This window comes from Electrona antarctica (assembly GCF_951216825.1).
Source record: "Electrona antarctica genome assembly, chromosome: 6".
Lineage (NCBI taxonomy): Eukaryota > Metazoa > Chordata > Actinopteri > Myctophiformes > Myctophidae > Electrona > Electrona antarctica.
Window position 1 is genome coordinate 45,660,073 of NC_136811.1, and position 26,893 is coordinate 45,686,965.

Here is a 26,893-nt window from a genome sequence, read left to right on the forward strand (position 1 = left end):
CAAACAGCAGGATTTCACGGTCTCCCTCGGTTCTGTTGAGTTGTGTGTAGCATGACGTGCCTGGCTGCCTCCTCCTGCAATACTTCTCCCAAACAACAGCTAGAGCGGTCTGTCTGACCGCTGTTTATTATAAGTCTACAGTACTACGGCATCAGTCAACTCCAATCTCGCAAGCCCCTGAAATGAAATCGATAAGCTCCACTTGGGGACCGACCCCCAGCCAGTCCCAGTGAGCGGCAAGAGGAGCACACTGTGCCCTCTCAGCAAGAGAGCAGGCCCCGGGCACATACTGTGCAGGGTAGAGAGAGAGCTGTGTGTGTGTGTGTGTGTGTGTGTGTGTGTGTGTGTGTGTGTGTGTGTGTGTGTGTGTGTGTGTGTGTGTGTGTGTGTGTGTGTGTGTGTGTGTGTGAGAGAGAAAGAGAGAGAGAGAGAGAGACAGACAGAGAGAGACAGAGAGAGAGACAGCAGATGAGGCATGGAGGGGTAGAGTGCAGGAGCAGCACATTGAACAGTGTCACAGCCTGGGGGCCAACTGGGACACTGATAAAGTACCTGGACATTTTTATAGACAAACTACTTATTTCCGTCCTCATATCGCTCTGGAAGACTGATAACTTTATATTCCTCACAGGCAGAGGGATGAAAAGGACCCACGGGGAGGAGGGAGGGGGACGGGAGAGCCTTTCAGGAGTTTAATTGATCAAGCTGAAGCCACAACGTTTTTTTTTTTCATCTCTCTTTCTTTCTTTCTCATTCTCCCTAAGATAAAACTGACTAGCGCTCTCCTCTGCACAATACTGAGATCTTTTAGAGACCGGACCCAAAGAAAAAAAAAGAGAATGTAACTCATTATGTAAAGTCATTACAGAGGGGTTCCAAGCTATATACTCCACAAAAGAGAGTTAATGCTGGAATGTAGCTTACATGATTTTCCAGTCAGAGGTCAGGGTACTTACAGGTCATCCGGCCAGGCAGGGTGTTGCTTCATATTCATACTGCTCCTATAGAACAATTAGATGATTGCTTTGGAGTCAGACTTCAATGGCATTTTTGCAGAGAGGTAATGCATCTAAGAGATGCTTTGCTATGGGGAACATAATATTTATTTTCATTTTTTGTTATCAAATCTGGTACCAGTTTCTATTGTAGATCAGAACAGTATGCAGTATTTGTCACACCAGAACTGGAATCTGTCTGAAAATTGGTTCTCAAAGTGGGGTCCGGGGACCCCCAGTGGTCCTTGAGGGAGTTCCAGGGGGTCCCCAGCTAAATAAGTTAGGAACCAAATGGACCCAAATGGTAGCCTACACTCTCAGAGTTAAATTAACATTGATTTTATATTAGAGTCCCATGAGATAGAAATTACATTAAATGGGGGTCCGTAGCCTAATGCATGTCAACCTGGGGGTCCTTGAAATGAAAATGGTTGAGAATCACTGCTAGAGCCGTACATATCTTTGTATGGGGTCCTCGGCATATCTTTTCAAATGCGGGGTCCGTGGGATAATAAGTGTCAATTTGGGGGTCCATGAAAAGGTTTGAGAACCACTGGTCTAGCACAGCTGACTTGCTGCTGCTGGTGGTATGCTTAAAATGTATATGGGGTCCTCAGAAATGTTTTAACCACTTTAACCCTATTTTATTCTTTTGGATAGTCTATTCAAAAATAGCAGATATACGAGCTTGCTACACATATAACTTAATTAGATAGATTACCTATTTTCAAAAAAAATCTAAACATTTGGAATAATAATCCCCCCCTCCAATGTAAACAAAACTCATGTTATGGGGGTCCGTCCCTGGCACTAAATCTTTTCATGGCTAAAAGACACATTAATGTGGGGGTCCTTTTGACATGAAAATGTTTGAGAGCCACTGGCAGCCTACTAAGCTGTTAGCTGTGTACACCAAAGTCCCAGACAAACAATCCTTTGCTTCAGTAAAAACTAAAAAGGAACACATGGGTCTTCTTTCAAACGAGGCTTCACTAAAGCGCGGTGGGAGGGGGCGAAGAAACAGGTTGAAATCACACACTCCCTTCAGTGTGCACTGTCTGTACAGTGTAGTCAGTGTGTTGTCTACAAAGGAATGAATGGGGTTGTCCTAGTGTAGCAAAGCAAAAAGAACTCCATTTACCTTTTCACATCCCGAAGATAGAAGGAAGCTTTCACGCAGACACGTAGCCTTGTTGCCTAGTATTCCCGTTGCAGCTGAGATCACAATAACATATGGATAATGCATCGCCAAAAATAAGTATATATCCCGTTTCTCTCTTTTTTTGGTTCATGTATTATCTGCTCTAGTCAAATAAAACAGTCCAGACTGTGCAAAGGAAAAAAAACCGATTATTAACCGTGCCATCGCCTGCATTTACGTGTAAAACAACGGGCTGTATATATAAATCGAGCAGGCGTGGAACATCCTTCGCGTGTCCGAGAAAGGATTTTGAAAAGATGTGAGAAATGCATTAGAATGCAAGAAATGGTGTGTGATGATGGCGAGGAGAGGGACCGTTGGCAGAGACAGATCTGCATATGGAAATTAGGGTTAGCCAGGATACAATTTTTTACTTAACCGATGCACTGGTGTTTTTAATTAGATGGAGAGGAGCTGACGGGCACTAGAGGAAAGTGACTTTGGGGCGCGTGCGCGTGTGACACACACACACACACACACGAATCAGAGAAAATATTATTCTGAGTTTATCATGAAAACCCCTGAAATATGAATTCACACAAACGTCTAATAACAACAACCTCAGCAAGTGTCGCTTTTATGTGAAATTAAAACATAAATAATACTATACCTAACCTGAAGCGGTACATTTATGTAAAATTATATAAAAATATCTCTTCGGTTTACAGTATTTGTATGGGTAAGCCTGGTGAATGATGTGTGCTGAACATCGCAGATCTGCAAGCTCACAACGCCTCGCGAACCCGACGCCGCGTGAGCTTGTAGATCTGCCATTGTCGGCGTGGCCACGCCTACCGCACAACTTCCGACCAATCGTCGAGCACGTCGGTCGTCCGTCTGATGTGCGCATGCGTGAGGCAAGCGCGCGGGAGAGAGTGAAAACGAAAAAGCCAAAACAACAACAGAGAGACAGCCGTGCTGTCACTGAAGCTGGATTTAATATAACATAACTGCATAGATCACGGTGTTTCTACCACATTACTGGATATATCACACGCACACACCAAGCACAAAAGGTTTGGCCCCTGATCTTTGCTATTATAATTAATTAGATGCTGTTTCTCACTGGAAAGCTGTAGCTCTGTAGCCATATTGATAAGCGACTGTTTACTGTGGGCTTTACTTTTGCTGCAGTGGAAGCTAGCCCGTCTCCGGACCCCCCGGGTTGAGCTCCTTTGGACCATCAAAATGTCAGAAACTTTAACGTAGGGTTCCGAAAGGAGCTACAGTGGAAGCATACACTGTAAGACCAGAGTGAAAGACGTGTTGTGAGCTTGTAGGTTGGATGTTTGTGATTGTGAATATAGCCCACGTAGCCTATAAAATAAGGCTGAATAATGGGCACACGCTCGCAGCCTCGCACTCATGTTTCAGGGCTAAAATGTACAATTATGTATACTATCACACACACACACACACACACACACACACACACACACACAGAGGAAGAAGTACTATTTGTTTACGAAAGTAAAAGTAGAAATACAACAATATCAGAATTCTCCGTTACAAATAAAAGCCCTGTATTCAGGCAATTGCTTAACAGCACGAGCACAACAGTACTGGCATCAAAATATAGCTTGCAGTACCAAAGTAAAATACTCTAGCCTCGCAGTGCATGGCCTCAGTGTGATATCACGTTAAAATCTCACAACATGTCGTGTTGCAGTGTTGTTAGTCTGTGAATGTGATATGCATTTTCATTCCATATCGTCACTGCTATAGCACTCCACTCACCTCATAAGTCGCATCTCTATAGTTTCATATCCATTTGAAGGTTCTGGCCGAAAACGTGTGTTTTAGTCAAATATCTCCACTTTCCCTTTCCCACAAGTTTCACACGAACACATTTCATACAGTGAGGCACTGGCACACTGACTGACGCAACAGACAGGCAGGTGTCATTAATTACCTGCACCGTGACGCACCTGTCTATTGTGCCATTAGGCTATAGAAATGATTCTAAGGCTAGCCAGACCGTTTATATATTATATAACTGGGCTGCTAGACCTACCAGCTCTGGGTTAGACCAGAGTGAAAGACGTGTTGTGAGTTTGTAGGTTGGATATTTGTGATTGTGAATACACTTGTAGCCTACAAAATAAGGCTGAATACACACATAAATGTACATGTACATACATTACATACAAATATATATATAGGCCTATATATATTATATATGCATTCATATAGCACCTTTCTCCAAAGCGCTTTACAATGACTGTACTTCACATTCACACACGGATGGCAGAGGAAACCATGCAAGGCACTAGCCCCTCTCGGAACCCTCGTAAAAGGTTTCTGACATTTGGATGTTTACCTTTTACGGAGGGTCCCTTCTCAGTTGTCGCCCGCAACATGGCGATTCTGGGATACACACGGACTTGGCCTCGCATATGTTCTTGCTGCGCTATTTGAGTGGTGGTTATATGTCTCTAAAGAAGCATATAAGAGCTATAGGAGACAACGGAGACAACCGAACCCCCCGCGAACGGAGCAGAAGCCGTTAAGTATTTTTAATCTTTGTCAGACCGTTTTGGCAGCTCTGAAATTCTCTCTTCCTCACTTCCCATGTCCCGCCTCCCGAGCGGTGGCTGGCTAGCTGTTACTGCCTCTGATTGGCCGACCGCATACATGCAGGATGTTTTTCAGAGCTGCCAAAACGGTCTGACAAAGATTAAAAATACTTAACGGCTTCTGCTCCGTTCGCGGGGGGTTCGGTTGTCTCCGTTGTCTCCTATAGCTCCACTCAAATAGCGCAGCAAGAACATATGCAAGGCCAAGTCCGTGTGTATCCCAGAATCGCCATGTTGCGGGCGACAACTGAGAAGGGACCCTCCGTAAAAGGTAAACATCCAAATGTCAGAAACCTTTTACGAGGGTTCCGAGAGGGGCTAGCAAGGCACCAACCTGCTCATCAGGAGCAGTGTCTTGCTCAAGGATACTTTATTTATTTTTTAATTTTTTTATAGAGGGACAGATAGTAGGCTGACAGGAAATGGGGGGGGGTGACACGCAGCAAAGGCCGTCGGGATCGGGAGTCGAACTCGCGGCACACTGCCAGACCTTGACCACCGACCAAGGTGCCTGGACCGCTGAGCCACGGCCCAGGCCGCTCAAGGATACTTCTAACTCCCTCCTCATTCTGATATTCTATTTGTAATTTCGGAGCTCCGTTTATAATCCGAGTTAAAGTTGTGTGTGTGTGTGTGTGTTCTAACTTTTATGCTTTTTGTTCCACACAGAGAAGCGGCATGTCGGATGACTTCGGCCAGTCTCTGACCCCGCCGGTGTCTCCCTTCTCGGACGATCACGTGTGTGGGTTGAGCCCGTCACAGCCGGCCTGCTTCTGCTGCTCCCATGAAGCTACGGGAGAGGAGGCCGCCGGCTCCCTCCCCTCAGAGGGATACGCGGGGAGGGGCTCCCTGAAACGGTTAGGTTCCTGTCTCTGTCGGGGGGCGAGGGTTGGACATGCAAAGTGTTGTGTTTCCACCGGTTTTACAGTGTAACATAATTAATCAATCAATCAATCAATCAGTTGAGGAGATACACAAGCAGGTTGTCAAACTTGTCATATATTCTATTCGGTCCTGGGCAAGTAACTGATCACAACCGACATTGACTGACACCTATAACCAACTTAATCCTGCTGATGCAGGTTAATCGAATAATCGAGAAGCTTATTTTTATATATTTTTGTTTTATATTTTGTATATCAAGGAATCAACACTAAATTGGTTAGTCTGATTTATCACTGTATTTTTACTTCATGTTCAATGTTGGTGTGCAAAAAATAGTAAAAATAGCCCATCTACAACTACAAGCTCTCGGCAAGTTGACTCGTGGCACATTGTGACTGTGAGCTTGTATATCTACTGTACAAGCTTGTAGATCTTTAAACAATCGTCCATTAATCTAGGCAAACGTTTGAAATAATCGTGATATTGATTTGTCATCATGCCCGGCCCTACTCCTCACTGTCCTCGGTCCTTACCCACCTGTTTTCCCTTTGTTCCACTAGAATAGAAAACAAGATTATAGCACTCTGAGTCTCTGACTCCATGTAATGTTGTTTGTAGGCTGCTGCTGCGTCTGGACCCAGCCCCTACGGACTGTGACACAGACACGGTGGAGGTATTTGGCTTCCCCTGGGTAACGGAGACCGCGCTGGTGGAATCCACCAAGCTGCTCTTTGGCCTATTCAGGTGAGTCTGTGGTCTGTGATGCCATACAATACGATATTTCTTTATTATCAGCTCTCGCTGAAATGTGTCTTGTTGCGACTCAGCAGCCATGTACTGTATGCAACACATAATTATAATACACATATTTGACACAACACAGAGAAACGAAGCAAACAAATTACATTAAAGAAATGTCCAGCGTTCAGCCTACCCCTGGCCATATTCTAAATTAAGCCTCAAAATCGACAGGACCTCTGTAGTCTGACCTTGTATTTTTGGAATGCCGTACTAACCGAAGGCAGCAACGTATATTCCCCATTCAAAACATGGCTAGTGTCTTTTGACCCCCTTTTTCTTAAAAACAACTAAAACAATCCTCCTAGCATCCGAAAATATTTGGGAATGGGACGGCACATTATCGGACTTCAGGTAAAGCTCAAGTTTATTTATATGTCCCAAGGCAATTCATTTTACAGCAGATAATAAAAGCTCTAAAAACACATTACAAACAGTAAAACATACACAAACAACAATAGACATACATACATTATCACAAGATACACCGATTACTACATTTAAATATAATGTGCAACTAGAACCAAAAGTGCACCAAGTGTAACTACCCACCCCTGAAACTAAATAACAGCTACCTCCTCCTGCTTCCCTTGTTGATGGCCTGAATGGAGGTAGGGGCCATCAACAAGGGAGGAGGTACAGTAGCTCATATGGAGGTAGCTGCTATGCTCAGATATTTATTTATGCTAAAAAAAAATACATGTGCTAAATACATTTACCCCTACATCATTTTGACACGATGGGGAGGGCAAAAAAACAACTAGCAAATACAAATAGTTTTTAATACTGTTTAGAGAAGTTGTCCAAACATATTTATGTGGAATGGATATTGTGAAAAATATACCAATGAAAGATTATATATAAAACACAAACACACACACACACACACACACACCTTGTGTCACAGTATTTATGATTGTAACGTAATACAGTTTGACTGCTGCTGCGGATCTTGAACATTATTAAATAAGACTCCTACTACTACTGAGAGTGTGGATTTTATTCTCTTTCTATAATACGTTTTCTGTGAATCTGCACCCAGCACAAGCCTGAACCCTTAAGCCTGAACCCTTAAAGACTGTCTGAGTTGAGCGTGCCTTTCCCCTGCAGTGAACTGTAGCGTAATACAACCTGCTCTGAAGGTCTGGTTTCCAGAACTCTGACCGTTTAGCCTTGGAGAAGATGTACATTTTTTTCAATTAATTTTAATTTCTGTACACATGAATGTCAAGAAGACCAACATCCAGTGGTCTCTCACAACACTTTGCTTTCTGAAATGTTTCAGACAAAAACTCTTCAAGCTTGAGACCCTGGTTCAGTCCAGTTCCCATGATTTTGGTAAGCATTTTATATGTTAAACATTAAAGGAGGACTTCACCCATTTTCAACCTATCTTCATATAATTGGTCCTCACTCCTCACTAATGCTCATTATAGTATGGCACAATTTGTTTCCACTTGGTTTGTGTCTCAGAGGCGGACTGTGTGGACAGTTCAGAAACCTCAGTTACCTGGCTACGGTTTTCCATGGGGAATCCAAGCTAATATAAACGGCAGGCTTTCTATTCCTGGAATGTCTGCATGCTATAATAGAAGCCGTTGTTTTAATTAACTCGCGTTAATAAAAGAAAATAATGCTTTAAATGTTGTTTGAAATGACCAAATCCACTTACCGATGATGTCAGTGAACTGGCCATAGCTCTCCTGAGACGCAAAGTGAGTAGACAGAAATGGTGCCATGTTTTAACGAGCATTAGTGAGGAGTCAGACTAATGTTTTTGTAAATAGCAGATCTACAAGCTCACAACGCCTCCCATTGTGACGCGTTGTGAGCTTGTAGATCAGCTATGTGCAGTATATAGGTATAAAGTGCTTGTGTGTTAGTCGCTTCGTTTGGGCTTGTTTTCCTAGACCTGGTTGCTTATTTCTCTCGCAAAATCTGACAACGCTGCTTGTGATCATGTACCCAAAAATGACAAAAATTATTTAGAAAAATGTAAATAAAATGTAAATGTTTTCCCATTATCAGGTCAAGCGCCTAGCCTTCATTATGAGGCAGAGGATCTCAGGCAACAGTGTGTGTACTTCCTCCAGTATGTCAAAGTCTTCCTGTACAGGTGAATTATGACATTCACTTTCTTGGCTTTTTTTCTTTTACCACAAAACAAAGTAATCAAGTAGATTTATTCTATAAACACTATAGGTGTTCTATGTCATATCTCCATATTTTAACTTTTTGTGTTTTTGTAAATTAACACCCTGCATGATCATACTACAGCGTCAGACAAAGGTATCATCAAAAAGCTAGTACTGTATATCTGCTACTTTTGCCATTTTCAAATTTGAAAAGTAACAGTTTTGGACATATGGTATAAGGTTTCCTTTCCACCCGACAGACATCAATGTGTGTTGTATACTGTGTATATGCACTGGAAGCAAGTCATTTATGTGAAAATAACCACATGACATGATATTTAAATAATTTTAAAAGCATTATGCACAAGTACATAGATAAATGTACATAAACAAGAGCTTGTGACTAAATAATTAGGACGTTTCCAATGTGACAGGGACAATATTTTATATGTTCTTTTTGGTGTATGATCCTTCTAGGTACCTGGAACCGTCTGACAGCCTGGCAGGTCCCTCCCACCCCTATGAAGAGTTGGAGGCCCGGCTCCCCTCAGCCCTGCTAGAAGAACTGTTCGGGGTCACTCTCCTCATAGGGCGACTCAGAGACCAACCGGCCAGCGTACAGACTAGTGCCTTCACCATCCAGAACCAACAAGGAAAGGTGCTGCTGCTCAACAACATTGGCATGCCATGTCTTCACTCATGTAGTCTATAATCCTAGAGCCTGTGGCTGTAGCCTCAGGCACCATTTTGAGACAGTGTAAATGGGTAATATATTGCTTGCAGGGTTTGGTAACTGCTGGACAGTCACAAGGATGACCCTAGCAGGGCTTAACCCATTAAACCGGGAAAGCATTTGTGCCACTTTAGATAGATAGATAGATAGATAGATAGATAGATGCTATTCTATATAACTCACATTCCTCTGTGTGTTTCTCTAGATATTCCCTCCATCCTGGCATTTGTTGCACCTGCACCTGGACATCCACTGGTCCGTGTTGGAAATCCTCCACCTGCTTGGACAGAAGATGCATGGTAAGGCATTACATTTTAAACACCGCAACTCTACGTGACCTATAAGCCATGCATTTAGCTCATTCTCTTCCCCCCCAAAAAAACAGTTAAAGAGGTAAAGTTCCTGCCCACCACCTCAGAGACTAGGCGTTTAATTCCTCCACGGAGCATGATCAGACTTGGCAGTTGGCCTTGTTGGCGGGAGAGTGTAGCAACTAGCAAGGCGGGGAGGGTGATGTCTGTCACTGCACTCTGGACTCCCATGGGTTGGTCCTGTTCAATGTGGGTCACTAGGAGGCAAGGCAGTTTTATTTGTATGACACATTTAAACAACAAGGTTATTCAATGTGGTTTACCCAGAACATCAGGCAAAGGAAACACAAATTAAAAAAAATATCAGAAATCTTTTCCAGCTAACCTGATAGGTCTGGAAACTCTTGGAAAATCTTGTTCATGATATCACACAAGATCAGAGATGTATTTTTGCCCGGCTAAACCAGTGGGTCTCAACCAGTGGTCTGGGGACCACGAGTGGTCCCGGCTAAATGATGGAGAGTTGCTATTTGGTAACCAAATGGACCCTTATAGAACTATAACTCTTGAGAGCATAAAATGAAACCAAATGGACCCTTACACTCTCAAGAGTTAAATTATTGTTAAACATCTGCATTACTTAATTTAAAAATAGTCTACACAATTAGAGAATGTAGAAGAATTGTTATTTTGATCTGTTTATTTGGTCTGTTCTCTCCTATGGTACCAACATCAATACAGCATGGAATTGTGGACAAAATCGTATTTCAACGTCAACAAAATATTCTTAGTCTTTCGTCTGAGAGGCTAAATCTCAAATGGTGGTCCATGGCACAAATGCCGAATAAATAATGGTCCTTCACTGTGACGTAAAAAGGGTTGAAAATGAAAACAACTTGAGAGCAACATAGCGTGCTCCTCCTCACTGTCGGGTGAAAAGAGGTGGCCTTGACTGAGACACGTGATCGTCTGTGCTATTATTATGAATAAATATCTGTACAAAGTGTACATTTAAGCTACCCTGAAGATAATGTCTAAAGTTCTAGGATGTGTAGAGTGCTGTTCACACTATAACTGATGATAACTATAAAGACTCCAGTGCATGGCAGAAAATGCTGAATGACATACGTAGTTATCATTACAGTTACAGTTACGGTACTCTGTGGGAACTGGAAACGGCCCTTTTATCCTAGCGGTAGCGAGGATAACATCTGTCTGTTATTGCAACAGGAATGGTCTTCTTTTCCCCTCTCTTTCTCTTTTTGCGCCACAATATTACTTTTTCCACCCTGACCTAATCTGCATCTGTGGAATTGGCCTTTTCTTTTTCATGATCATTCCGCTCGTTTGCTTCCACCCTGCAGGCCAGGTGGTGTACGCCCACCAGTTTGTGGACCTGACGGGAGAGAACCTGACAGATAGCAGCCTGTTTGAGGAGCACCTGTGCAGCCTGCTCTGTGACCTCACTGGCCTGGCCATAGGCAAATACAGCAAGGTGGGCGGCTGGGCCTCCTCCACTCTCTCTGCTTTCCTTTCCTCTCTCCATCTGTGTGTGTGTGTGTGTGTGTGTGTGTGTGTGTGTGTGTGTGTGTGTGTGTGTGTGTGTGTGTGTGTGTGTGTGTGTGTGTGTGCGTGTGCGTGCGCGCAATAACGGCACCGATGTGTTTTTTTCTCTTTGCAATATCCGTTCATTTATTCTCCTCTGAAGCATGATATTTCAAATCTAACTTTAAAGACTCGAAGCCTCGTTTTATACGATGTTGTCGCACCGAAATAAAATGTTCGTAAACAGGAAGTACCCTAACCAAGTATGTGTAGGCCTATAACTATGGTATCATGTACCAGTATTACATTTTGTCAGACCACAGAATAATATGTTAAACCACCGAGCCAAATTAGAAGATAAAATGTATGTGAGACGGACTGATGAACAGAAAAATGTGTGGTATTTTATCATGAACATTATTGAGGACCAATTATATGAAGATAAGTTGAGAAGTGTTCCTTTTAAGTAAAACATGTGTTCAACAGGTGAGGCCTACGGAGGCTCTGAGCAGCCATCACTACCTGTGCACCTGCACCAAGGAACTGTGGGTCCTCCTCATGCACCTGCTGGAGCACAGGAGTAAAACCCTGCACACACAGGTGACTGGCGTAGTTTGCTTTTTAAATGCTATGATGAATTGAATACATAGGACCACAATGGAAACAAGTCCGCAGGACTTTTTGCCAGGTGCAAAGCAGCCTGGCCTACATTTTGCACGCACCACTACTGACGACGGGCTACTCTAAACACTCCCGGAATGAGATGATGTATTATGATAAGAGAGCCCCTCACTTCACACGGGTGTGATTTATATATATATATTAGGGGTGTGCATCTCTCCCTTACAAGACGATTCGATACGTATCGATACGCATGGGCTACGATGCGATTCGGGGTCGATACATTTTATATACAGAACGATTCGATTCGATTCGATTCAGTCCAAATCGATACGATTTCGATTTTGTGGAACTTCATGGAATTTGATGCGATGCGATTCGATTCGATACGATACGTTGCGATCTGACACATTTAACCTTCTATAGATTTTTTATTTGAAGCTAGATCTATAAAGAATAGGGTTGGGACTTCATTAAAAAACATCTAATTAATTGGAGGCGTTGTGATTGATTAATTAATCTCAATTAATCACATTTTAATCGCATATCAATAGGCCTATTTGACCTGAGCAGTGAGCTTTTTTTTCAAATGGATTTGGATATGAGTGAATCAATGAATAGTGACTACATAAGCATAGGCAATAAAACAAGTAGTAATAATAATAGTGATAATAATATTATTTATATGCTTCTCTGAGTACTTAAAGACACTTTTCAAGGAGAACATGAGAAAACAAATAAAAACAACTTTATTAGAGAAAAACTAAGACTATGGAATAAAATAAATGAAAGCTATAGCAATATTCCAGAGGTGGGTTTGAATTTATAGGTGGTGGCATGTCTCTGAGTTTTGGAAGTGCATAGTTTGACAGGTCTGACTGCCTGCTGTGGACAGTGAAACCCTGACCATTAAACACGGGCAGACGCAACGATACAGTCTATCATTCATTGTTAAAGCTCCAAATGATATTCCCATTCGTCTTTGTGTCTGCCCGTGTAAACGCAGCAGCGAGTGTGAGGGGTTGGGGAACGGATGGAAAGTATAGTGTTATTAAGGAGGACTCCTTCTAACTATATGGAAGTTAAACTAACGTTAGCTCCCATGCTAGCTACTAGCTAGTAGCTTCCCTCGTCAGACAACAGAACACCACCACAGATCGGGTGGAAGCTGTTGATATCACTGCTTGTGCCCGTGGATGGGAAATAAGATTTAAAAGGCTATGGAAGCGTGGATGAAAGCACAGATGTGTGCAATAAAGTTGTGTCGGATCTGCCTGTGCACCCCGTCTGCTGCTCGTGTGTTGTGACTGTCGCTGGTGCAAAGTTAAAGAGCGTCATAAGCATGCGCCCTTCCTGCGCTGGAAGTAGCAGATCTACAAGTTATCTACCCGTCGCAATGCACAGCGCTGTGGGCTTGTACATCTGTGTTTTTCCCGCAGTTAGTTGAATTATATCGATTCACAACTTTAGGATCGATCCAACGTCCGATCCAGACGCTAATTTGACCGATCCAGACACACGTGCATCGATGTAGTCGTATCGTTAATGTTAAAATCGATTATCGATTCATATCGATATTTTTTGACACCACTAATATATATATACTACACTGGATCCATTGGAACACAGTTTTTTTTCTTAGCCTAAAAAGTAAGAGTTTAGGCCACACAAGGCGCCCCTACCGGCATCATCAGCGATAATTAATAATGCTTGTGTTTCCCCTGGGCAGTCTTTCTGGAGCTACATGAACGCCCTGCTGCGGCCCCTGGTCGCGGGGAAGCCCCCGGCAGAGCAGTACAGCGGGCTGCCCACCCACTGTAAAGACCCCCTGGGCTTCACCTGGTGGCTGCTCACCCATCTGGCACAGCTGGGACAGTACAACCGCAACGGAAGCCTTCACAACGAGGTGGGCTCCGTCTGTCTGTCTGTCTGTCTGTCTGTCTGTCTGTCCGTCCATTAACCACTTAAGCCTCAGTTATACAGAACGAAAATACATCGCATGGATGCACCTGGTACGTATCCTCAGTGATGTATCCCAAGGTCATCGGGGTTGCGGGTCTCGCGAACATCACACCCCTCACTCGGGTGACCCAGCCGGGGTGATCATGTCCCGACTTACGTCCCAGTAGCTGCCGTTGATCAGACCCACTAGGGAAAGACCAGGGCCACACAATCCGTTGGAACCACTCCGGAACTACTCTGCTGGGACTGGGAGGCACAATTCTGGCATGTGGAGGGACTAGGCTCTGTGGGTTGACTGACTCCTGTCCGGGCCCCTCCTACGTCTCACCAGGTCCACTCCTGCTCTCACCAGGGGTGCAGCCAGGACGTTTGCGTTGCACCAGACTCCCAGCACCAGACACTTCATTCAGGAGTGGTGGATTATTGAGCCGCAGAGCTTCTGCAGGCTCTGCTTGCGGCTCCAATGGCCCTCTTAAAGGCCTCACCAAAGGTTTTTTGGGCTTCCTCCTCACGGAGGATGCAGGGGTGCCATCCCATACTGCTCCTCTTAGTTGCTACCTAACAATTAACTGTTGCATTCCTAATATGTGAGCAAAACAATTCAATAATAAAAATGTGTAAATATAACCGGGATAAAAGGCATGCTTTCCCAGTTAGGGTATATTTTTTTGAGCGGTGCTAAGCGCTTACCATAAAGGGCTTTGTGTGTAGGTCTGTCTTTCTGTTTGTTTGTTTGTAGCACAGAATGTGTAGCATGACCTATTGATCATCGGGGTCATTCACACTGAACAGTCAGCTAATTGGGGTCAGACACACACACACACACACACACACACACACGGTCGCACGCACACACACACACACACACACACACACTCTTAACCGCTCAGTTCACACTTTGGTGTGATTTTTAAAGAAGTGATATGCATGTGAACAGCCAAACATAACCTACAAATGAACAACATGAATAAATGCAGTGCTCCTATCTTCTTTTTTTTCCACCACCCGACACATTTTTGGAAATGCATTTGAATAATTCATGCCTAAAATAGTGCTTGTTGTCATTGCAAAATGTGAAGTACTACTTGGAGCTGGCTACCTAATCCCCCATCTGCTCCAGTGAGCTGCTTAAAAAGCAGAGTGGACACTAGCAGCGATTGTGCATTTACTTAAGTTGACTACTGTACTTAATAAATTTATTTTAGGTTGCTTTACTTGAGTATTTGTATTATTGGACTTATCACTTAAATCAATTAGTTTAATTGACTGTTACAGAGCCCAATTATGAAGCCTGACATAGAAAACATAACGAAACAAAAAACACTCTTCTAACACATTGTACATTATCACAGAAACAGCTGGATGATAACTGGAGCTTTGTGGAAGAGTTGCTGAAGTTAACTTGCAGCCCTAAGGTAATTATACTGTGTGTGTGTGTGTGTGTGTGTGTGTGTGTGTGTGTGTGTGTGTGTGTGTGTGTGTGTGTGTGTGTGCGTGTGCGTGTGCGTGTGCGTGAGCGTGCGCGTGCTGTAAGTCGATCTGGATTAAGAGCGTCTGCCAAATGCCTAAATTGTAAAATTGTATTACTATTCTTGCGAGGGCCAAACATCCCCACAAGTATAGCAGAATTTGTCGTCACGGGAAAATGTTTGTTTTTAGAGTTAAAGTAATTAGGAAAAGATACATCATTGCTATAGTGTTGATGACCTCATAAATGTGTGTGTGTGTGTGTGTGTGTGTGTGTGTGTGTGTGTGTGTGTGTGTGTGTGTGTGTGTGTGTGTGTGTGTGTGTGTGTGTGTGTGTGTGTGTGTGTGTGTGTGTGTGTGTGTGTGTGTGTGTGTGTGTGTGTGTGTGTGACCGTGTGTGTGACCGTGTGTGTGCGTGACCGTGTGTGCGTGCGTGCATGTTACATGAACAGCTAGGCCTACAGGAGGAGCAGGTCAGGATGCACGTGCACTGCTGTCTCAGTGTGTGTCTGCTGTGGGAAGCCAACACCAGTGCTGTGTCCACACTGTGGGACTACTACAGCAAGAACCTGGTGAGGCCACAATTATTACAGAATAATCGCCTAATCACAAGATGCTCCACATCCAGCTATATATAATCCAGTGCTTCTCAAATAAAACCTCCCACCTCCCTGGAGACCCGGACCCCACTTTGAGAAACAATGGCTTGTACAATACGATACAATACGATTTCATTGATTCAATCAATCTTAGTTGTGGTTGTTCCCTGCAGAGTGGCTCCTTCACGGTGCCCTGGCTGGGGCTGTCGGGCCTGGGCAGTCTGTGTAAGACCCCCCTGGCTCTGCTGGAGCAGGCCAGGGCCTGCTGCTCCCCGGCCCCGCTGCACTCCCAGGGCCACGCGCAGCTGTACCGCACGCACAACTCCTTCCACATGTTCCTCAGAGTGCTGGCCCTCTGCCTGGGCTACGGCAGCGCGGGTGGAGCCCCCCAGAGGCAGATCAAAGGAAGGTAAGGTCAAAGATATTCGATCATTAAAAGACCTGAGACCAGATCCCACAAATGTCTTCTAAATTATAACGGTTTTCAGAAAAACCTGTTTCTATATATGTCAGTGGCCCTCATACTTTATAATGGGACCCCGAACATATATCGTTCCAGGGAACCCCACAGATTTTTCAAAAATAGCAGATCTACAAGCTCGTAGTGCGCGTAAAATAAGTGGTTAAAAAAAAGCTAGGGTGATACAAGACGCATTCCTAGTCTTAATGGCTTAACGATATTCCATCCCAATAGGTACTATGTAAACTTGTACACCAAATACTACAAATGGTCTTCTACGCGGTGCCGTCTGATGTCGCGAACATATATGGTTACTGCTGCTAGGTCCCGCGCAAGTGTGTTGCTGGGACAGGTTTATAATAAAGTAGATTTTCTCCTAATTTTCTTTTACTATACTAACATTTCTTAGTATGAAAATCTTGGGAAGATTGTGTTGCTTGCGACTATCAGGTCCAATATTTAGTTCAGTGACAATAGGGCTAAAGAATCACTAAGCTGTGTTCATGTTCACTCTTCCATTGGAAATAATAGACTTGCTTCCGGTCTCCTCTTGGCTAAGATTTAGGGATGCAGATCATTGATTTAACCGTACCAGATAAGACCTGAGGCAGATTCTACAATTGCCTACTAAATCAATAGTTCTCAAACTTTTCTGTGCCAAGGAACCCCAAAGTCTGGGTCATCTTTCTACTACAAACGGCTAAATCAATATGAAGTTTACATTTGTATTTAAAAAATGATGCCGTACCGGGTTTTGTGATGTCGTATGCACATAAATTGAGTGACAAATCAAGTGGCAAAGTGAGTTTAACATTGTTTAACGTCGTTTAATGATACCAGTCACATAGCACTTTTCTGTTTGGATGTATGGGCTGTCAAGGCCAGAAAGTAGGGTTTTTTTTCCACTAAGTAGGTGTTCCCGGATAACTTCCGGGTATGATGATGATGATGATGATGATGATGATGATGATGATGTCACACACATACTCTATTGGTAGAATGAGCTTTGTTTGCGTTTAATGCTACATAAATAGTGACTTTGAGAGTTGCTTCACCTTACAGTGTAACTCAATATGGAGGCTATTTTTGGACTCTCAATTTCTAATCGACGACACAACAGAGCGAGACATCTTGCCAGTTGGACTAGTTCCATCATGACAATGCAGCCACACAACCCAAACCTCTACCAAAGTGTCCTTGTGCTTCGGATGTAATCGCACTGTGCCGAACATAGCTCACAACAGCAATGTGAGCTTGTAAATTGGCTACTACATCTTACAACATTATAAGTGTTGCGGAGGTTGGGTTCTCGGGGGTTGATAGCGGTATTTTTTGGGCTTTTTCTGCCTTTATTGATAGGATGAAAGTAGTCTGACATGAAACCCACGGCACGCCGTCAGGCTGGCTCAGCAGCCTATAGGATAGGTGCCGTGACGGTTGAGCTAACCGTCCGGGCCAATAGCGGCATTATTGTTGTTTTCTTTTGCCTTTGATATTGAATCGTATGCTGAGTGCACCTGTGGTGGTGAGTGCCTTCCTTGTGTGTGTGTGTGCACGTGTGCAAAGTATGTTTGCACACTTTCATGTAAGCACGACTCGGTGCGTGCATGTGCGCACGCGCGGAGCATGTCTTTTGAATGGTGTGTGTGTGTGTGTGTGTGTGTGTGTGTGTGTGTGCAACTGTGCATGCCAGGTGTGGCACACACATACACACACACACACACACACTCTTTGATATTTGCTGAGCCCCCTGGTGGGGCAGGTGTCTCAGGAGTCAACCAGCTGCTCTCCAACTCCCAACGCAGCCAAGGAGCCTCCCGTTGAGACCCACCACACCACCCAGCCCGAGACCACCTGCTCCTCCTCACACACACCGAACACACACCGAACACACACCGAACACACACTGTATTGACTAGACCCACCACACCACCCAGCCCGAGACCACCTGCTCCTCCTCACACACACCGAGCACACACTGTATAGACTTCCACTGGTGGAGAGGAAAGCACTGTACTTGAGTAGACCAAGTAGATCAAAACCCTTTATGTAAAACGAGTCCGCATTGTGTTCTTAGTAGCTGGTGCATTTATATAGCACCTTTATTCAAGGCGCTTTACATAGATTGTGCATCATACATTCACCCATTCACACACGCATTTATACACTGATGGCAGAGGAAAACCATGCAAGGCACAAACCTGCACATCAGGAGGAATTAGGGGTTCAGTGTCTTGCTAAAAGACATTTCAACACAAACTGGGTGGGAGCCCGGGATCGAACTGGGTACCTCACGGTTCCCATCTGGCTGTTGTACCGGCCACTCTACCCCTGAGCCACTGTCGCCTATACTGTACATGTGTTATTGCATTTTATTCAACCCATTTTTAGACCTGAGGTTGATTCTACGAATGCCTTCTAAAGATGCTTATTGGAATCCAAAAATTACACAAATGCTTGTCCGGATGGAATGGGTTTAGTAAACCCAAGCTGAAACCACCTGCTCCTCCTCAGCCTCCTTTAGCCTTCTGTGTGTGTGGGTGGGGGCCAGGGACACTGAGAGGCAATGCCTATGGGGAAACAAAAAAATAGAGGTCTCCCAATCCTGAAAAGCTGATGTGCACACATCGGAACCCAGCCTCGGACCGAACCACCTCGCCCCATCCCGTCCGGTGTCCAGGGCCTGGCTGGCTGGCAGGGTGCCAGGGGGAACGGCGTGAGCCGCGGATAAATCCGCCTTAATGACTTCCCTCTGTCTGGAACGTGCTCAGCAGCACTGCAGACACGAAAGGCTAATTAGCTAACGAGCGTGGCGGTTAATTCGCCTTAACGAAGCCGCATCGGTTTCCAGCACGGATATAGAGAGAGCAAAGAGACTGCAGGGAGGGAGGTGTGGGCGGTGGATGATACTGGCAGCAAACTGGACCGGACTGGGACCCATCCAGAATCCCCCACCCCCTCTCTCTGTCTCTCAGGAGACGCAGGGCGTGCCGACTGTGCCGCGGCGGCGCCGTTTGGGCAGCGTTCCCGGCGCTCCTGGCCGGGCCTCTGTGGGAGGCCCGTGGCGACCGCATTAATGGGATCGACTGGGAACATGTTGATCGCCAACACTGGGGGACTTGGGAGCATCTGCTCGCCTCCGGAAAAAAAGCTGTCCGGGATAAACAAACACGCACACGCACGCACGCGCACACACACACACACACACACACACACACACACACACTACACACTACACACAGAGAGAGGCACACACAAAAATACTAATAATCCTGCCTTGGCACTCTCCGCAGTGTATTTCCTGTACTGTCCCCGTCATTTAGTTCTATCATACCACCCATTCAATTAGGCCTGAGAAATAGAGCCATGAGATGACATTGATATCTCGTGCTGTGAGACTAGATATCGACCTGGGATTGTAATATCGTGACATATAGGCCATTTAGACGCCAATCCAGAGCGATTTACAGTCAGCAATAACAAAAACATGGTAATACATCAAATACATAATAGTCATCATGAATCATACGTAATATAAGCTAAGAACCTAACCGTGGAATATATATGTAATGAAACTACCGGTATGCGTATACAAATATAACTTGTAAAAGTGCTCCTCGGAGCACAGGTCTCCACCAGGTCAGGTAGGTTATTGTGGGCCAGCAATGTTCGGAATTCGCCAGTCAGGATGGATTATGAAAAAATTGGAAACTCGGCCGTGCGGAGAAAAAAAACACCTATGCTTCTCGAATAGTCAATTTACGGTTGATTGATTAACCCACGTGAGCAAGATAGTCGCTTATTGGTTCTAAATAACTGTTTTTTAATATCTGTGGGTTTATTTGCCCAGCTTTTACTATTGACTGCTCAGCAAATGGAACTGAACTGTTCGTATATTTTAACCTGCTCTCTGTCTCTTTCTTTCTCTGTCTGTCTGTCTGTCTGTCTGTCTGTCTGTCTGTCTGTCTGTCTGTCTGTCTGTCTGTCTGTCTGTCTGTCTGTCTGTCTGTCTGTCTGTCTGTCTGTCTGTCTGTCTGTCTGTCTGTCTGTCTGTCTGTCTGTCTGTCTGTCTGTCTGTCTGTCTGTCTGTCTGTCTGTCTGTCTGTCTGTCTGTCTGTCTGTCTGTCTGTCTGTGTGTGTGTGTGTGTGTGTGTGTGTGTGTGTGTGTGTGTGTGTGTGTGTTTTGACCCAAACAGCAGCACCTCCTCGCCTGTGTGTGTGTGTGTGTGTGTGGGCTGCATCTCCGTTTGTAAGCCTTCTGAGTGTCCAGCTGCGGGGCAAACAGCCAGGAGGCGTGTGTGCGTGCGTGTGTGCACGCTTATTGTAACGTCACTGAAACCTCTTATCTCCATAATTTAAGTGTGTGTGCGTGTGTGCATGCGTCTGTGTGTGTGTGTGTGTGTATTGATCTCCTCGGTGTTGCAGTAAATTGGTTGGGCTGCAAAAGGAGCGACCGCGCGCCCCACCGCTGTGTGTCTGAGTGTCTCTGACATTTAACATGATCTTTAAAGGCATTTCTCCACAGTGCCCGCAGGACCTAGCAGCGAGCTGGGTGCTCTCGCTCTCGCTCTCTCTCTCTCTCTCTCTCTCTCTCTCTCTCTCTCTCTCTCTCTCTCTCTCGCTCTCTCTCTCTCTCTCTCTCTCTCTCTCTCTCTCTCTCTCTGTGTACGCCAGGCCTCTTGTAGCAGCGAGGGTGAAAGAGACAGGTGGTGGTGGTGGAGTAGTGTGGAGGAGGAGGCGGTGTGTCTCGTTGCTGTACGGGCAGAAAAACCTCTTATGTCCATATTCTTAACTTTGTAGTGTTTTTTCGTAAGTCAGCGCCGCACTCGAGCACACTCCAGCGTCACACGCGAAACGAATGCGTCGCAAGTAGCGGATCCACGAGGTCGAGTTCGATCCGCTACTTTTGCCAAGTTTGAATTTGAATCGTGAAAAGTGACAGTTTTGTGCACATACTAGGTTTCCACGCCGACAGAGAGACTGTATCAGTATGTATGGAGGGGAGAGTTCAGTTAGTCCAACGTTATGAATCACTGTTGTTGTTCGGTGGGAGCAAAATGTGCTCAGAGGAGCAGCTAGAGTTGGGCTGAGGATAAATGGGAATGACAGAGAGAGAAAAGGCATGAAATGTTGAACACTACCGTTTACCTCATATTGACACCGGCTACCTCACTCACTCTTTGAACTGAGCCTGAATGCTCTCTCTCTCCCCCCCCCCCCTCCCTCCCTCCCTCCCCCCCCTCCAAGGATCTACTCTAAGTTCTCCCAGAAGAAGATGGTGGAGCTGTCGGAGGCGGGCCTGCAGAACTTCCTGCTGCTGTTCGTGGTGGTGGCCAGGCAGGTGGAGCTGGAGGACGTGGCGGGCAGGGCGTCTGAGCTGCTGGGGCTGCTGCCCCCTAGCTGCCCCCCCGGCCACCGCAGCCTGGTCTGGAAGGGGCAGCTGGCACTGCTCCTGCTGTTTCAGGTGCATCTTTTAGCCAGGGATGGGGGATGGGGGGGGGGGGGGGGGAAGAAAGTTGATTCATGATTTTTCACGGTTTTTAATGCCACAATATAAAAATGTAATGCAGAGTTCAGAATCGATTTTGATTTCTTCTTTTTACTGACGTTATCTGGCTGCATTGAAGTGGGTGATTTAACTTGTCATGGTTTTTATTGTTCATAATTGTTTTAAAATGTGTTCAATGAATATTGAATCGCAACAATTGCTGAATCGTAGAGTCGCAATATAAATTGAATCAGCACCCTACTGTAGGTACCAAGATTGTATCGAATCTAAGGTCAGTGAATCATCCCACCCCTACATATGGATTCCAGTTCTCAGTCGTTACCGCCGATTTCAGTCATTTGGATTCTACGGAAGTCTTTTTACAGAATAATGCAGCAGACCGAAAATAGCCGATCTAGAAGCTCACAACGCGTATTGGTTATTTTTTAAGATGATGCTGAAAGAGTACCGAAAGTGTTCAAACTACCAATAGGATATATTATATTGAGTGTTTTGAATAGGGGGCACGGTGGCACAGTTGGTAGTGCTGTCGCCTCACAGCTAGAAGGTCATGGGTTCGATTCCCGCTCGGGACGCTGTGGGCACTGGCGGCGTGTTTCCTCCTCCGCGTCATCAGTGCCCATACCCGAGGCGGGGTTGGCGAAAGGGCCTTTCTGTGTGGAGTTTGCATGTTCTCCCCGTGTCCCCTAGGGTAGGAAACTCCCCCCTGTCAGGTGTAAAGGAGCAACTTGGACACTCAGGCATGAAGGAAGCATGAGTTCAAGTCCGTTGCTCTCCCCATGTCCCCCATATATGGGGACTAGGTTGGCGGAGGGTGTGTAGAGCCCAGGATCACATTAGATAATTGACACACGGGTGAAAAATGGGTTACAAAATCGTGGGATAAAAATTGTGTTTTGAATTGGACAAACTAGCCATGGAATGCATGCTCAGAAGCATCTTCCATAAAACCCTAATGGTCTCCGGTATTTCATAAAAGCAAAGGTCAAAGCCTCAATCTGCGATGTCTTCAACTAGAACGTAGAGCATAGCTTTAGATAAATGAAAACAAAGCGTCATGAACCTCATCTACACAGGCAAGGAGTGAGCATCGGCCATTGTGTTGCGACGTAGCCTGAACCAATCGAATAACCAATACATTGTAGCGTGTAGATCTCAACCAAAAAGGGTTTGGGGGGCGCAAAACTTTTCTCAAATAGAGACTCAGGACAGTCTCATTGAAAAACATGTATTCTAATGAGATTTCATCGTTCGTTCGCTCGCTCGCATCGCTGGCAGTGTAGATGAGGTGTTAAGTCTACATTATTGTGCTAATTGCTCAGGAAACGATTTAGCTTTAAACCATACACTTACTAGGCCAGTGATGAAATGCAAACAGCATTGTGACAGCAGCGTATACTTGCTGTGCCCTTCCTTCCAGGAGCGAGGCCTGGACGTCGGGGCTCAGGCCAACTGGCTGGCCTCGTCCTTCAGCAACACGGCCAAGGAGTTCTACAACAAGGACACGGACACCTCCCGCCGGCTGGCCCTCTGGGGCCCGCTGGCCTGCTACCTGGACGGAGTGGCCGAGGTGTTCGAGACCAGCGCCTCTCTCGGCCTGTCGGAGGACCGGCTCCTCAACGAGGGCTTCGATTGGCTGCTGCCGGCGTGCCGCCAGTCGGAGCTGAGCTCCGCCCTGGGCTTCCTGCAGATCGTCCTGGCCCAGCTCAGGTGAGGCCTGTCGTCAGTGGCGTGCACAGACATTTAGAGGGGCAGGTGCTCAAGTGAAAAAAGGGCACCTTGTGCAGCGAGTGGAACCGGCCGGTTGCCTTAATAGTGTGAGATTTATAGATTTTGGGGCATAAATAATATATTAGAAGCTTTTTTTTATCAATAATTGATCAATGTCACCATGGTCCACATACTGTACACTGTCCTTTTTTTCCTTTTTTTTAAAGGGCACATTGCTGTCCAGAGGGAAAGGGCAGGTGTCTAGGTGCCCTAGTGTATATCTGTGCACGCCCACTGCCTGTCGTCTGCTGTAGGGGCCAAAAAGCCTGTTATTTTCTTTGCCGTTTCTTAGCCTTTATTTTCTTAGCATTATTCTATCAGTTTACACTTTCGATGAAGTGGATAATCAAGCACAGGTATTTTATATTAAAGCTAATAATAACTAGCCCGGACGGCTGGCGTAGACGTCCGTCCGAGCACCCAGGCTGTTAATCCAGCGCGTCGCAGGTTCGAGTCCCAACCCCGACGACCTTTGCTACGTGTCACTCCCCACCTCTCTCTCTCCCTCCCCATTTCCTCTTCAGTCTACTTTACGCTATCAAATAAAGGCAGAAACAGCCCCAAAAATATCTTAAAAATAATATTAATAATTGAATAGCAATATCATTTAACCCATAAGTGTTATTTTACTGCTACTATACTCCATCACACAGCACATAGATCATTAGCATAGCTCTTTTTTTTTTAGGATTGGTTAAATCGATTAAGTGTGAATAACTGTTGCACTTGTGACTTACTAAATAATAACTACATTTATATAACATAAATATAAAATATAGAGGCCCACTTCCACCGTCAAAGTTAGCCCACCCCTGCCCTACTTGATCACACTACAGCGTCACACGAAACCATCTAAAGTAGCAGATCCGCGAGCTCGCCCGCCCGCGTATACCGAGCTTGTAGATGTGCTACACTTTTGAATTTGAACCCTGAAAAGTATAACAGTCTCGACAGAAACAGGGATATAATACAACTAATTTATTATCACACACAAACTCCAAACACTCTCCTCGTCCTCCTGTATCCTCGTCTACTTTTGTCCAAATCCTTATTCTCCCTCTCCATCTCTCCTCATCCTCTCCTTGTATTTTCACCCTCTCCTCTTCTCTCCTGGGGGATTAAAGCGGGGTGCGATGGTACGCTGCGTTGGGGGGGGGGGGGGGGTCTGGAGGAGAGGGGAGAGAGAGCTGCCGCTGATCCCCTTTAGTGCTGGGAAGTAACTACAAGTACAGTTTACTCGAGTATGCCTACTTAAGTACAATTTTGAGGTACTTTTACTTGACTTGAACATGTTGTCCATGTCTTTTGTATACTTTAATACTTCTACTCCGCTACATCTCAGAGGCAGTTATTTGGAAACCTTAGGTACTACTACGGTAGTTATACTTGGTAGTTTAAACCTTAGGTACTACTACGGTAGTTATACTTGGTAGTTTAAACCTTAGGTACTACTACGGTAGTTATACTTGGTAGTTTAAACCTTAGGTACTACTACGGTAGTTATACTTGGTAGTTTTAAGAACAAAACGTACATGGGCCACTTCGAAATGGCCAATCTACAAGCTCACAACGTGTTGCATTGCGACGCATTATGAGCTTTTTTTTACGAGCATATTTTGACGCCAACACTTTAGTACTTTTTAGTCAAGTAACATTTCTAACACATTTTTTAGAAATCAGGTTTCCTCTGTCAGGTGGAAACCTCATATGTCCTCATATTGTTAGTTTTCAGGATTCAAATTCAAAAGTAGCCACGATTCAAGCTTGTTGATCTGCTACATTTATGCATTTATGTTTATTTTTTCAGCATAACATAACAGATCTGCTACTTTTGATACTGACACTAGTGTGACCAAGTACAGTAGGACGTGAATTTACGAAAATTACAAAAAAGGTAGAATAGAGAGTAGATATGAGGTTTCAAATGTTTATTATTGTAGTATTGCTACTTTTACTCAAGTAAATGAAAAAATAAAAAAACGAATCTGAGTACGTCTGATCCCCCTGTACACAGAAGCCTGTACTTAGGGGGGGGGGGCTCCCAGCGCGGGGCTGCTTGATCCTGGAGGCCGAGAGCCTCGGCAACGCTGCAGCACCCCGCTAGGCCCACAGCGCCTGGCATTAGCCCAGATAAGCAGCTGAAGGAGCTGTAATCTCATTTAGACTGGAGATGATCCCCCTGTCTCCCAGATGAGAGAGCGGGAGGGGAGCGGAGTGCGAGGGAGAGGCGAGTATAGAAGGGAGAGAGGGGGAAAGAGGGGCCGGGGTGAGCAGTTGTACCACCTACACCCCTCCGCTCCCTCCCGCTCATTCCCTCGCCCCCCAATAGCACCCCACTCCACTCCACTCCGCCGCAGTTGCTGAAACGCGCATGCGCGCACGCACGTGCGCACGCACACACGCACACGCACACATGCACACACGCACAAACGTAGGTAGTACTATACTTGTGAGGACGTCAGCATTTTAGGATGGTGATTTTTTTTTTTTTACTGGAAATAAAGCTACAAGCTCGTGTTCTGTTGTGAACTTGTAGATCGGCTAAGTTTCGTGTGCAACACAGTCAACCAAGCATAGATCAGGGCTAACTCCAACCCTCCCTAAACGCCTAAACCTGTAAGCTCAAAATGTTGAATCCTAACACTAAACCCATTCTGAGTCTGTTCCTAATTGTAAGTAAGCTCTTTTTTTCTTTATCATAAAACAACCATTTTGCTTGTGAGGAGGACAAGGAAAATTGTCCTCATGGTGTCTTATTTTCTCAAATACTTGAGAGGACATTTGGCGCTCACAAGTATAGTGATAGAAGTGTGCGTGCTCAGCCACACACACACACACACACACACACACACACACACACACACACACACACACACACACACACACACACACACACACACACACACACCTCAGCAGCCTCCTTCCCCTTCCAGCAAGGTTGCGTCTAATCCAGGGAGAGCTGAGACAATCGATTAGAGTCTGAATTCATTAGCCTGGTTACTATGGGCGGAATGGAGCCTTTCACACCCATCAAGACTCATTGTACACCACGTCGTCAGAGACCCCACTTAATCCTCCTCACTGCGGCTTCTTACAGCGTCTACACACACGCACGCACACACACACACACACACGCACACTTCTTACAACGTCTACACACACACGCACGTGCACACACACGCACACATTTCTTTGAACGTCTACACACACACACACACACACACACACACACTTCTTACATCTACTCACACACACACACACACACACACACACTTCTTACGTCTACTCACACACACACACACACACACACACACACACACACACAC

General features: G+C 45.2%; 2 protein-coding genes across 4 annotated transcripts in view; one reads left to right on the forward strand and one right to left on the reverse strand.

Moving 5' to 3' along the window:
* Positions 1-2,258, reverse strand: part of LOC306925109 (neuroendocrine convertase 1-like) — a gene marked incomplete at its 3' end in the record, with an annotated part of 195,179 nt that extends 192,921 nt beyond the window's left edge. Inside the window, exon 1 of the mRNA XM_079503788.1 lies at positions 2,137-2,258. Within this exon, the coding sequence (XP_079359914.1) occupies positions 2,137-2,241 (105 nt within the window). The 5' untranslated portion in view covers positions 2,242-2,258. The remainder of the gene's footprint in view (positions 1-2,136) is intronic.
* Positions 2,149-26,893, forward strand: part of mms22l (MMS22-like, DNA repair protein) — a 42,690-nt gene continuing 17,945 nt past the window's right edge. The window contains exons 1-15 of one of the 3 annotated variants that reach the window (XM_079502538.1): positions 2,149-2,253; positions 5,444-5,629; positions 6,276-6,401; positions 7,741-7,793; positions 8,484-8,571; positions 9,068-9,248; positions 9,529-9,622; positions 10,999-11,129; positions 11,666-11,779; positions 13,530-13,706; positions 15,115-15,177; positions 15,682-15,801; positions 16,002-16,237; positions 21,536-21,752; positions 23,218-23,507. In XM_079502538.1, coding sequence (XP_079358664.1) covers positions 5,451-5,629; positions 6,276-6,401; positions 7,741-7,793; positions 8,484-8,571; positions 9,068-9,248; positions 9,529-9,622; positions 10,999-11,129; positions 11,666-11,779; positions 13,530-13,706; positions 15,115-15,177; positions 15,682-15,801; positions 16,002-16,237; positions 21,536-21,752; positions 23,218-23,507 — 2,069 coding nt within the window. In that variant the 5' untranslated portion in view covers positions 2,149-2,253; positions 5,444-5,450. Of the gene's footprint in view, positions 2,254-3,071; positions 3,213-5,441; positions 5,630-6,275; positions 6,402-7,740; positions 7,794-8,483; positions 8,572-9,067; positions 9,249-9,528; positions 9,623-10,998; positions 11,130-11,665; positions 11,780-13,529; positions 13,707-15,114; positions 15,178-15,681; positions 15,802-16,001; positions 16,238-21,535; positions 21,753-23,217; positions 23,508-26,893 lie in introns of those variants that run through there. The other 2 variants (XM_079502537.1, XM_079502539.1) reach the window with 2 other exon arrangements.